At 51.3% G+C, this 12,718-nt stretch overlaps 2 protein-coding genes across 7 annotated transcripts in view; both read right to left on the bottom strand.

Annotated features, from left to right (window-relative positions):
- Positions 1-4,286: 4,286 nt before the first annotated feature.
- C2CD4D (C2 calcium dependent domain containing 4D) lies at positions 4,287-11,778 on the bottom strand. Of its 4 annotated transcripts, none has more exons than XM_039460088.2 (3): positions 11,151-11,238; positions 6,892-7,060; positions 4,287-6,792 (listed from the first exon to the last, which is right to left on the bottom strand). In XM_039460088.2, the coding sequence occupies exon 3, from the start codon at positions 5,456-5,458 to the stop codon at positions 4,397-4,399; it is 1,062 nt and encodes a 353-aa protein (XP_039316022.2). In that variant the 5' UTR covers positions 5,459-6,792; positions 6,892-7,060; positions 11,151-11,238; the 3' UTR covers positions 4,287-4,396. The 4 variants fall into 4 exon arrangements, with proteins under 4 accessions (XP_039316022.2, XP_074245944.1, XP_074245943.1 ...); XM_074389843.1 differs by lacking the exon at positions 11,151-11,238 and having other exon boundaries at positions 4,287-5,650; positions 6,506-6,792; positions 6,892-11,138; XM_074389842.1 differs by lacking the exons at positions 6,892-7,060; positions 11,151-11,238 and adding an exon at positions 11,690-11,778.
- The window catches only part of LOC101034294 (acyl-coenzyme A thioesterase THEM4), a 41,439-nt gene continuing 39,955 nt past the window's right edge, over positions 11,235-12,718 (bottom strand). Inside the window, exons 6-7 of one of the 3 annotated variants that reach the window (XR_012515016.1) lie at positions 11,690-11,927; positions 11,235-11,335 (exon numbers count right to left, since the gene is read on the bottom strand). Coding sequence is in view for 2 of the 3 variants with exons in the window: in XM_039460089.2 (XP_039316023.1) it covers positions 11,241-11,335 (95 nt within the window). In the remaining variant the exon portion in view is untranslated. Of the gene's footprint in view, positions 11,928-12,718 lie in introns of all 3 variants that reach the window. The other 2 variants (XM_039460090.2, XM_039460089.2) reach the window with 2 other exon arrangements.

Genomic DNA, 12,718 nt, shown 5'->3' with positions numbered 1-12,718 from the left:
GCGTGATCTCAACTTACCGCAGCCTAGACCTCCTAGGTTCAAGTGGTCCTCCTGTCTCAGCCCCAGCTAATTTTTGTATTTTTTTTGTAGTGGTGGGGTTTCACCTTGTTGCCCAGGATGGTTGTGAACTCCTGAGTTCAGGTGATCTGCCAGCCTCATCCTCCCATGTTTATCCATTTATCAAAGTGTTAGAATTACAGGCGTGAGCCACCACACCTGGGCTCTGACTAGTGTTTATAAAAGTGCTTTGGGGCCACAGAAATCTGCACAGTGGAGGGGTTCTTAGGACCTTATTTTGCACACACCCCTCTGTCTCCCTGACCCCCACGTTTTTGTACTTTAGCTACCCAAGATGTTTCTCCAGCAACACTGGGGCCCCCCATCACGGAGCCTCAGGGCTGTGAATGCTGAGTGAACTGTTCCTGGGAGTAATGCCTTGGATTGCCTCACAGCCTCCCCTCATAGCCGGGCGTGGTTGTGGGCACCTGTAATCCCAGCTACTTGGGAGGCTGAGGCAAGAGAATCGCTTGCACCCAAGAGGTGGAGGCTGTAGTGAGCCAAGATCGCACCCCTACACTCCAGCCTGAGTGACAGGGTGAGACTCCGGCTCCAAAAATAAACAGTTGGGTTGCAGTGGGGGTGTTTGGGTGGAGTCACAGTCAGAACTCTTCCCTCCAGCTAGGGTTGATCCCCAGGCAAGCTTACTTAACCTCTTTGATCTATTTCCTTCTTTGTAAAATGGAAATAATATCTACTCTAAGGCCGGAGGCGGTGGCTCACTCCTATAATCTCAGCACTTTGGGAAGCCAAGGCGGGTGGATCACGGGGTTAAGAGATTCAGACCATCCTGGTCAACATGGTGAAACCCTGTCTCTACTAAAAATACAAAAAAATGGTGGCGGGTGCCTGTAATCCCAGCTACTTGGGAGGCTGAGGCAGGAGAATTGCTTGAAGCCAGGAGGCCGAGGTTGCGGTGAGCCGAGATCGCGCCATTGCACTCCAGCCTGGGTAACAAGAGCGACACTCCGTCTCAAAAATAAAATAAAATAAAATAAAATGATAATATCTACTCTACTGAAGGGTTGTGACAAAGAACTGAGATAACACAGGTAAAGTTCAGGACCTAGTCCAAAGTACGTGGTGGTTAAAAAAAAAAATTCCACCGGGCGCGGTGGCTCACGCCTGTAATCCCAGCACTTTGGGAGGCCGAGGCGGGTGGATCACGAGGTCAAGAGATCGAGACCATCCTGGTCAACACGGTGAAACCCCGTCTCTACTAAAAATACAAAAAATTAGCTGGGCATGGTGGCACGTGCCTGTAATCCCAGCTACTCAGGAGGCTGAGGCAGGAGAATTGCTTGAACCCAGGAGGCGGAGGTTGCGGTGAGCCGAGATCGCGCCATTGCACTCCAGCCTGGGTAACAAGAGCGAAACTCCGTCTCAAAAAAAAAAAAAAAAAATTCCTCTTTTTGTCCCTATCATCTTCCTTTCTCTTTATCTGACCCCTCTTTTCTGTTCCCTTTCTTGCTTTCTTTTTCTCTGTAACATGTCACCAAGTAGCATTCTTTACTTTTTTTTTTTTTTTTTTTTGAGACGGAGTTTGACCCTTGTTACCCAGGCTGGAGTGCAATGGCACGATCTCGGCTCACCGCAACCTCCGCCTCCTGGGTTCAGGCAATTCTCCTGCCTCAGCCTCCTGAGTAGCTGGGATTACAGGCACGCGCCACCATGCCCAGCTAATTTTTTGTATTTAGTAGAGATGGTCACCATGTTGACCAGGATGGTCTTGATCTCCTGACCTTGTGATCCACCCGCCTTGGCCTCCCAAAGTGCTGGGATTACAGGCGTGAGCCACCGCGCCCGGCCCTCATTCTTTACATTTTAATGGTTCATTTTGTCACTTTTCTGATTCCCACGTCTGTTTCAATCACTGCTGTATAAAATGCCTGCCGCTGCACGGTCCCCCCGAAGTGTTGGTTGAAGGAATGCGTGCATGAAGGTCCTACGGCCTCTAATTTTCTTTCCAGATACTTTCAAATGGGCATCAAATCCAGTTTCTCACCAAAGATTGTTATGGGAGGATTTGGGGGTAAAACAGAAATACAGTACCAGGGGGTAGACCTAAATCTACAGGTAGACTTCCCAGAATTCAAACGTCGGATTTTAAACTGGCAGGGTCCAAAACTACCATCTTAGGGAAGGAGGCCCCTTGGGAGGCAGCAGCTGGCAGTGGGGGGTATGATTGCGAAGTGATTAACAGCTCAGAACTGGAGCCAGATTCTCTGAGTTCTTTCCCTTTCTAGCCAGCTCTGTGAGTCCTAGATCTTCTCTTTACTAGCTACGTGAGGCCCAAGGTCACGTTGGATTACAATAGTATTTATACCCTTATAGGAGGTGCCAGGAGGAACAAATGGCTTGACTAATTGTTGGAACAGTTCCTGGCGTAGTTATAATCCAGGTGCAGTAGTTAGCGCTTAGGATTGTTTGATCAATGCCACCACCTGGTGGACACCTGAAGCAAGAATTCTCTGGCCCAGGGCTGGGTAGGGGAGGAGGATGGAACTAAGTAAGAGCTGTCGGAAAGAAGCCGTGTGTGTGCGTGTGTGTGTGTGTGTGTGTGTGTGTGTGTGTCTGTGTGTGTGTGTCTGTGTATGTTGTGCTGGAATTTAACATGTCCAGGTGCTGAGGTTTTGTCTGTGTGTGTGTGTCTGTGTGTGTTGTGCTGGAATTTAACATGTCCAGGTGCTGAGGTTTTGTCCGTGTATGTGTGTGTGTGTGTGTGTGTGTGTGTGTGTGTGTGTGTTGTGCTGGAATTTAACATGTCCAGGTGCTGAGGTTTTGTCCGTGTGTGTGTGTGTGTGTGTGTGTTGTGCTAGAATTTAACATGTCCAGGTGCTGAGGTTTTGTCCGTGTGTGTGTGTGTCTGTGTGTTGTGCTGGAAGGTGTGTGTGTGTGTGTGTGTGTGTGTGTGTGTTGTGCTGGAATTTAACATGTCCAGGTGCTGAGGTTTTCTTGGATCCAGCAAGCGTAGCCCTGGTGCAGGCCACAGCTGGCACCTAGAAAAATGAGAAAGGGCTCAAGAGGGAGAGAGAAAGCAGCTGGGTTGGCCTAGTGCCTACCTCCCTTCTTCCCTTCCTCCTCCAAGCCTGGTCTGAATCAAGAGGAACCGGGTTCTGGGAAGGTGGAGGAAGAGAGAAGGTCACTGCTGACGTTAGGGACATTCAAGTAGAGGTAAACATAATGTGACCTACATTTATCCACCTCCCTCCACCCCCACCTCCTTCTGGCTGGAGGAGCCTCTTCTGGCGTTCCTGGGAACAGTTCCCACACTTTGGTAGTACCCTTCCGCCCTCCTCCCAATCCCTGGGACATTATATCTCATTCATTTGGTACCTAAGTCCCTCTCTGGTTCTTGCCCCTTCCCCCAAGGGGGGCACAGGTGTGGAGAGGCAAGAGGGAAGTCGTAAGACTGAAGGGCACGTGTGTTCATCTGACATCCCCTGACGCACTCCCAAGACCCAGAGATTTCATCTCTCTTCAGGACAGATGTGGGTTTCAGAGGGGCACAGGAGGGGAGTGTTAATTTCCTCTGTGCAGCCCCAAGGGCCCCCCTGTGGAAGGTGGCTTGTGTTGGTTTCTGTCAGAGTGACTCAGTGACTGAAGGGCTGATTGTTCCAGAGCCCCTGTTGGACGGGGACCTTAGGACCCACTTGGCCCAGATCTACCGAAAGAGCATCTCTTGAGGATGGAGCCCAGGGCCCTGCGTATTTACCGAGCTCTTCCAGGATTTCTTTTTTTTTTTTGTTTTTGTTTTTTTTTGAGACAGAGTTTCGCTCTTGTTACCCAGGCTGGAGTGCAATGGCGCGATCTCGGCTCACCGCAACCTCCGCCTCCTGGGCTCAGGCAATTCTCCTGCCTCAGCCTCCTGAGTAGCTGGGATTACAGGCACGCGCCACCATGCCCAGCTAGTTTTTGGTATTTTTAGTAGAGACGGGGTTTCACCATGTTGACCAGGATGGTCTCGATCTCTCGACCTCGTGATCCACCCGCCTCGGCCTCCCAAAGTGCTGGGATTACAGGCTTGAGCCACCGCGCCCGGCCTCTTCCAGGATTTCTGATGTCTGGTTATTCTGACGCTCCTTCAAGCTTGAGAACCACTGCTTAGGGTCTGCTCTACCCAGACCGTCAGAATGAGCATCTTCCCCCCGCGTATGGCCGGGATAGAAGGAAGAAGGGCAGGCTCTACACTCGAGAGTGTAAGGGGCCAGCAAGGGGAAAGATCAGGCTACGGACAAGCGGACACTTTATTAGCAAAAATAAATACAAGCCGGGCAGGGCGGAAAGAATGTGGACCGCAGACTCAGTGGAGACGTGCTGAGGAAGCCAGGGGCTCAGTCTACAGGCTGAGATGGGTGGGCGCCAGGGAGGACCCGGGACCTAGTCCCCCGCCCAGCGGGGGCAGCAGCGCAATGAGGGGCGTCTCGCATTCCCCCAGCAGCACATCCCGGCGAAGTCCCGCGCCCCTGTTTAGCACCTTGGCCCTCAGACTGCGGGCGGCCAGGTCCGGCGGGCCAAGCCCGTCGAAAAAGAAATCCTCGTTGAAGATGGGGTTGGCGCTGCACTTGACCACGCGGCTCCGCTGCGCCTGCGGTCGGACGCGGGGCCGCAGCCTCAGCACCACGCAGCAGCCGCCGCCGCTGCTCCCACGGCGGGAGCGCGGCCGGGGCAGGTCCTCGGCGCTCACCAGGCGCAGCCGCAGCCGCCCGGGCCCGGCCTGGTACTCGGTGGAGAGCCGCAGCTGCCCGCCACGCGGCCCCAGGCGCAGCACGCTCTCGCGCGTGGGCCGCAGCTGGCAGCACAGGAAGTCCAGGTGGAAGAGCGGCGGCGTGGGCGGCCCAGCGCGGCGCAGCGGGTGCGGGCTGGTGTCCGCCGAGCTCGCGGGTTCTGGGGACAGCGAGTGCGGCCTGGGCACCCGGCCCCGGCCCAGGCCCGGCCGCGGGGAGCCGAAGGGCGACGAGTCCGGCGACGAGGCCGTGTCGCTGTCGGGGGCCCAGCAGAGGCGCAGGTCCGGGGCGGAGACGTGCAGCCGGGACTGGGGCGCGGGGAGCCCCTCGGCCAGGGCGGGCGGCTGCGCGTGGAACAGGGACTCGCGCCGGCGCGTGTGCGGGCTCTCGGGCAGGAAGGCCCAGCCTTCGCGGCCAGCCAGGTGAGGCAGCGAGCAGGCTGCGGGGAGGCCGCGCCCGGCCACGTCCCGCCGGCCCGCGGGCTCTGCGCCGCCGGGATCCCGGAGCCGAGGAGGGATGAAGAACTGCGGGATGCGATCCGGGGTGAGGACGTTGGGGCAAGTGCCGGTGGGCGGGCCCGGGGCGCGGCGCTTGGAGAACAGGCCCGAGAGCGCCCAACGGGCCCCAGGTTCCGTGGCCCCCACCTTATAGCCAGCTTTTTCCAAGAGCCACATGCGGTGGGCTGGGTAGTGGAATTCCGAATTCCGCAGAGCCCAGAGGATCCCAATCCCAAGTCTCAAATGGGAGTGCTGGGCAGAGCGGGGCTAAGCGAGGAGCGAAGAGGAGTCAGAGGTGGGTGATGCTGGCCTACACCGGCCGGTCAGCGACCGCGCCCCTGTCTCCGGACTCACTGGGAGCGCAGACCCCTATTTGAGGATAAAAAGAAAGGGCGGTGAAGTCTGGGAGGATGGGGAGAAATGGAGGGAACCAGGTTCAGTCACATTTTCAGATACGGGCCTCGGTCACCAAGTACACAGATTCTCCCATTGGTACTGAAGATGCGCCATTCACTTTAGAGGACCCAACACACCCGCTAGAACCCTAGGGTACTATTAGGACAAATAGGATAATGACCACGTTATACCAAAAGGACTCAGATCCCAACCCCCTGGAAGGGGTACCGCGCCCTTCTCCCCCGCCCATTTCGAAGACGGGTTTTCCTCCAGGAACTAGTCTGGCGCCCCTCTGGACTCCCTCCCTTTGCCAGGCTGCCCCGGCAAAAGCTTCTCTGGCCTGAGCCATCCTTCAGTCCTAGCCCTACCTGCCTCCTCTGGCTCCTCCCTCCCCTCCTCGAGTCGCTCGAAGCCAGAAGAGGACTCCCTTCTGCGCCTGGCAGCCAGGGACACACCTGGCTGCTGACCTCAGGGTACCCAGGGCTGGTTCAAGGAGACGCACCTCCCAGGGGCACAGAATCCCACCCCCGGTAGCCCCGACCCTCCGGCTTCCGCGCCTCCCAGCCCTACGACATCCCGTGTCTGTGGGGCGGGGCCGGGCCGTTGGGTCGCCCCTCCCACTCTCCACTCCTTTTCTCCCTAGGAAATCGCTGAGCACAAAGGCAGCATTGATTCTCCGCCAACCCCAGAGCGGTCTCCGCAAGGCTCAGCCACCACGCGCTCGCTTCACCCCTGCGCGGGGACACCAAGAGCACCGTGTTCCGACCCTCTGCCCTGGGATCCGAGCCGGCGACCCTCTCCGTCGCGCGCCCACAGTGCAGGCCTTACCTGTGGGTCGCCTCTGGGTTCTAGCCTCAGGCCCTGACACGTTCAGAGCCAGAGGGGAGCAGCTTCCTCTCCGGCTTGGTCCCCCAGCGCAGTCCTTCTGGGAGGTGCTGGCAGGGGCCTCTGCTGCCTACGTCCTACCTCTTTTCCTGGATAAACACAGCTCTGTCTGCGCGGCCATCAGCCCAGCCTTCTGACTTCCTCCAGCTGAAGCCAGGTTTCTAGCAGCAATCCACTCCTGTGCCCAGGCCTCCTCTGCTGGAGCTGGGCTGCTTAGGGGTTGGGGAGGGCTACAGAGAAGAGGGAGACAGCCATCAATGGACACTGGCCTCCCGTCTTCTTTGGTGCTTGGTTCCCACCCCAACCCTCCCAGGGGGAGTCTGTCTTACGTAAAACCCTCCGTGTTGGAATTCTGCCTTGGGCCCCAGTGCCTTGTTCTGGAGCCATTCCAATAGCTCCAAGGTAGAGTGACTTGCAGTGATCAGTTCTCTTCATTATTCTGGCTAATAGTTCTCTGAATTATTCTGACTCAAGGAAAAGTGGCCAGGCTCAGGATTTCTGGACATAGAAAGACAGAAGATAAAGCTGGATCCAACAGGTAGGATCAAGCTGGCCTATGCCCTCCATCTCTGGCAGATCTTAGGAAGCACAGACCACCACAGAGAAGATGAGACCATTAGTTGCACACCTACTATCCTTCAGTCCCTGAAAGGCAGCAAGGAGGGCGGGGTGCGGTAGCTCACGTCTGTAATCCCAGCACTTTGGGAGGCCGAGGACGGCGAATCACCTGAGGTTGGGGGTTCCAGACCAGCCTGACCAACATGGAGAAACCCCGTCTCTACAAAAAATAAATAATTTTTTTTTTTTTTTTTTTTTTTTTTTTTTTTTTTTTTTTTTTTAGACGGAGTTTTGCTCTTGTTACCCAGGCTGGAGTGCAATGGCGCGATCTCGGCTCACCGCAACCTCCGCCTCCTGGGTTCAGGCAATTCTCCTGCCTCAGCCTCCTGAGTGGGTGGGATTACAGGCACGCGCCACCATGCCCAGCTAATTTTTTGTATTTTTAGTAGAGACGGGGTTTCACCATGTTGACCAGGACGGTCTCGATCTCTCGACCTCGTGATCCACCCGCCTCGGCCTCCCAAAGTGCTGGGATTACAGGCTTGAGCCACCGCGCCCGGCCAATAAAAATTTTTTTAAAAAGAAAAGAAAAGAAAGGCAGCAAGGATAGTTCCTCTCCTAGGACCACTCTTCTCCTTCATCCTTCAGCTCTGAAGGCCCTCATTGACAACCATCTAAATTAGGGCACCTGCTGTACACTTTCACAGTACCCCATACTTTTCCTTTATGGCATTGATTACAGTTTCCCCCCTCTATTTTATGTGGTTCTTTATTTAATGTCTACCTCTCTTATTAGACTAAGAATAATAAAAACAGTGCTTAGTGCAAAGCAGGTACTCAATCAGGGTGTACTTGATGAGTGAATTAGTAAGCAAAATTTGTTCATCCAATCAATTTGTTCATCCATTCATTGACGTGCCCAAAAAGTACCAGGCACTGTGCTAGGTGCTGAGGATACACAGAATAGAGAGCTAAGGGGAGAGATAGACAATAAGCATGCAAGCAACAATAAGACAAATTGTGAAATGCAGGAAACAAACAAGATGAAACAAACCAGGGAATGCAGTGATTATTTTGTCATCTCATACTAGAAGATCTTAACAAAGTAAGTGTTTCTTTTGTGGAGATCCCTGGCAGCCTCCAGACCTTCCATTCCTGTGGATCCTGACTCAGCTCAGCCCTGGTGGTGTTTCTGGGGAGGGCCAGTCTTCTTGAAGTGCAGCTGTTTTCATGGCTGGGTGTCAGTCACATGGGCTGGGAATCTGGATTCTGCGACTGACTAGCTGTGTGACCTCTAGCATGTAACTTAATCTCTTTGGGACTTACCGTTTCCATCTGGAAACCAGGAGAATAAAAGTCTCAGAGTTGGTATGAGGATTAAACAAGATAACATGTGGACGTCAGTTAAGCTGACATCCGCTAAAAGTGTGAGATAACAGAAAACCCAACTCAGTCTGATTTAACAATATGGACACTTGGCTTCCATTATAAGAAGTCCAGAAGTAGGGTAGGACCCAGGGAAATTTGATTCTGTGCTTCATTCAGTCATTCAACCACAGTCATTGAGTACGTACTATGTTCTAGGCACTATTCTGGGCTTTGGGGATATCACAGTGATAACTCCTCTGGCCAAATGTAGTTTACACTTTAGTGGGGGAAGAAAGACAATGGACATAAATAAATTCATAAAAGTATGGTTCATTAGATGGAAATAGGTGTTGTAGGGAAAATTAAGGTAGGAAAGGATGAGTGAAGGCACCAGGGGAGTATACAGTTGCCTGAGCCCAGGAGGCGGAGGTTGCGGTGAGCCGAGATCGCGCCATTGCACTCCAGCCTGGGTAACAAGGGCGAAACTCCGTGTCAAAAAAAAAAAAAAAAAGAAAAGAAAAAAGAAACAAGGAAACAGGAAATGAGAATAGTTCCATTAGGTCACACAGCAAGCCAGTGATGGAGTAGAGTTGGCAGCAATTCTGATAGCATCTCCTTCCTTCTTTCTGCCTCTTTTGCCACCTTTTGCAATCTTACATACTTGTGAAAATGTAACTTGATGAAGGCAAGAGTGCCATGGCATGGTGAAGCCTCAGTCTGCTGCAAAGCAGGAAGCCATTTCCCCCTTACTGGCTATGGGGAACCCTATGTTATAGTGACTGAGCTTTTTCCTTAGTTGCTCTTGTGCAGCATCTCACTCATATGATGTAATGTAACCTGGACATGAGCAAACCAGTGTAAGAAATGAAACTGTAAAAGTGGATAGAAAGGGGGGAAAAAGTGGATACAAAGTGAGGCAGGCATACTTAACATGAAGAAAAACTGGTAATTTGGCATTCTTTCAGTTAGGCTCTTTCACTTGGGCGGAGGTCTGGTGTGCTACAGCTGTTCTGTAAGCCTGCCAGAGAAATCTAACGGTGGGAGTACAGTACCTTCACCGTCTAAACTTCCTCCCGACCAGTCATATCTTTTAACATGTGAAGTACAGTTCTCATAAGAGCCCACTCTTTGAAGTTTCAGGAGTTGCTGGAAGATGGACTAGAGGGTGGCTGTTGCCAGACCTATAACTTGTAGAGTTGTGAGCCCAGCCATCTCCTGGGCACTTTCTCAGGCTCTCTCAGAGTTTGCGGGAGAAGGAACTGCCAGCTTCACTTCTGTAGTGCCCCCACACCTACTGGGCCCTTGTTGCAGCTTAGGTACTGGGGGTGGGCCCTAGAGACAGAGCTTCTGGGACCTGGGTCTTCCTCTGGCTTGGCCATCCCAGGTCAGTCAGCTCTGGCAATGGAGGGCTCCAGCTGATCTGTGGCTGTGGAAGGATGACTAGGCAGGGTACCACAAGGCTATCACTAAGTTATTAGGTTGGAAATTGTCAATATTTGACCATTCTGACCTTCGAAATAGTGATTTCATATGGCTCAGCTTAAATTTTTAATAAGAGTAAAGAAAGGAAAGAAATGGAAGCCCAAATAATCGATTGCCTGCATTAGGAAGCCGAATATGTTTTCCAGAACATTAGTCTCTCCATTCATTGTTTAGTCTCGTCAAGGCTCTTTTACAGGTTGAATTGTGTCCTCCCAAAAAGGTATGTTGAGATCCTAATCTCCAATATCGCATGTCACTTTATTTGGAAATAGAGTTTTTTTTTTTTTTTTTTTTTTTGAGACGGAGTTTCGCTCTTGTTACCCAGGCTGGAGTGCAATGGCGCGATCTCGGCTCACCGCAACCTCCGTCTCCTGGGCTCAGGCAATTCTCCTGCCTCAGCCTCCTAAGTAGCGGGGATTACAGGCACGCGCCACCATGCCCAGCTAATTTTTTGTATTTTTAGTAGAGACGGGGTTTCACCATGTTGACCAGGATGGTCTCGATCTCTCGACCTCATGATCCACCCGCCTCGGCCTCCCAAAGTGCTGGGATTACAGGTTTGAGCCACCACGCCCGGAAATAGAGTTTTTAAAGAGATAATCAAGTTAAAATGAGGTCATTCAGGTGGGCTCATGATGACTGATGTCCTAATAAATTTGGAAACAGAAATTTCCAAATAGATTTGGACACAGAAGTAGGTATGCACAGAGGGAAGACATGGTGGAGACGCACAGAGGGAATGCCATGTGAAGACAGAGGACTAGAATGATGCATACAGAAGCCAAGGGACGCCTGAGGCTCCCAGAAGCCAGGAGGGAAGCACGGACAGCTCCTTCCCTAGCACCTTCAGAAGGAGAATGGCCTTAGTGGACACCTTGATTTTGAACTTCTAGCCTCCAGAACTGAGAGACAATTAGTTTTTGTTGGTTTAAACCACCCGGTTTGTACTGCTTTGTTACAGCAGCCCCAGGAAATGAACACAGGCTCCTTCCAGTGATGAAAACCTATGCTGTTGGTAAGACACAACAGCACAGCCTGTGCTAAAAATGGCAGTGGTTTAATCTCTGGAATCCCAGACAACAGATCTGAGGTATCAGTTCCTATGGGATCTAGTTGTGCTTCCTACTCTGACAAAAAGATTCATGTGTTCAGATATAACAAAGCCAGCTTTCTAACTTACAATGCATATGCACGTGCTTGTGTGTACCCCCACCATGTATTTACTCTTCATGCTTGGTTTTCTAGCATTTTCAAGTTTGCAGTAAAAGTTTCAATACACATTTATTTCTCCAGTCCGCGGTGGAGCAGATGTTACACATGTACAACAAGAGCCCATTGAAATCTCAGGAGAAGCAGACGCATATCCTAAGGAGACACAAAGAGTTGTTTTTTTTTTTTTTTTTTTGTCTTTTTTGAAACTGGATCTCATTCTGTTGTTCAGGCTGGAGTATAGTGGCATGATCCCCGCTCACTGCAACCTCCACCTCCTGGGTTCAGGCAATTCTCCTGCCTCAACCTCCCAAGTAGCTGGAACTACAGGTGCACACTGCCAGGCCTGGCTACTTTCTTACTATTTTAGTAGAGACGATGTTTCACCATGTTACCCAGACTGGTTTTGAACTTCTGAGCTCAGGCAATCCACCCGCCTCGGCCTCCCAAAGTCCTAGGATTACAGGTGTGAGCCACAGCACCTGGCCTAAGAGTTGTTGATATGCTCACAGGAAGTATTTCTGTGTTTAAAAGTTGAGAAGGTAGAAACTGAATCCCCTTCTATTCAGAAGGCTGTTTCAGAAGGTCATTGTTGGCAGGCTGCTCCTTAAAGGGATTCGGCAGTGATGAAGCAGAGTATTAAGGGGGCAACTGCGTCTTCTGGCGGGGGGAGAGCCTTACGCAGAATGGGATGGAGTTCACTAGCAGCTCTTTATGTCAGACTTAGGTTTCAGCTTTATAAATAAGCCTAAACAAACAAAATAACAGCAGATGATTAGAAGTCAACTAACTTCAATCTGAGGGACTACTCTAAATGGAAAGACATATACAAAAGAAGGATTTGAGAGTCACATTTGTACCTTCAGTCTATCTGTCCACTCTCACTTTTCAGCCCAATTCAGAATCAACTTTTGAAGATCACAATACTGTATTACCTCTCCCTGGGTAACCAGGTCCTCACCGCTTGGCCATTTCATGACTCATTACTACTTCCATTAGAGATAGTCAGGAAAATGAAAAGAACTAAAATTACAAGTGAACCATCTGGCACCTTTATGATATTGAAAGGTTTAGTGAGAGAGAAAGTATAAACTACAGCCTGGAATGGAGTTCTTAAATTGACTGTGGATTTAAATTATTATTTACCACCTGCTCCTTTTAGCCATCATTCTTGCAAATGCTTAATACTTAGGAGGAAAAGTTACTTTCTTAAACAAGATACGAAAAGCATTGGCCACAAAGGGAAAAATCTAATAAATGCAACTAAATTAACAATAAAAACTTCCGTTCATAAAGAAGGTATCTTTTTTTTTTTTTTTTGAAACGGAGTTTCGCTCTTGTTACCCAGGCTGGAGTGCAATGGCGCGATCTCGGCTCACCGCAACCTCCGCCTCCTGGGTTCAGGCAATTCTCCTGCCTCAGCCTCCTGAGTAGCTGGGATTACAGGCACACGCCACCATGCCCAGCTAATTTTTTGTATTTTTAGTAGAGACGGGGTTTCACCATGTTGACTGGGATGGTCTCGATCTCTCGACCTTG

The sequence above is a fragment of the Saimiri boliviensis genome, chromosome 19 (genome assembly GCF_048565385.1).
Source record: "Saimiri boliviensis isolate mSaiBol1 chromosome 19, mSaiBol1.pri, whole genome shotgun sequence".
NCBI lineage: Eukaryota > Metazoa > Chordata > Mammalia > Primates > Cebidae > Saimiri > Saimiri boliviensis.
Note: the sequence above shows the minus strand (reverse complement) of the source record. Positions and strands in the feature narration are given on the sequence as shown.

Excerpts from the sequence above, each read along its gene's own strand:
- C2CD4D (XM_074389842.1), bottom strand. The coding sequence starts at position 5,458 with ATGTGGCTCTTGGAAAAAGCTGGCTATAAGGTGGGGGCCACGGAACCT.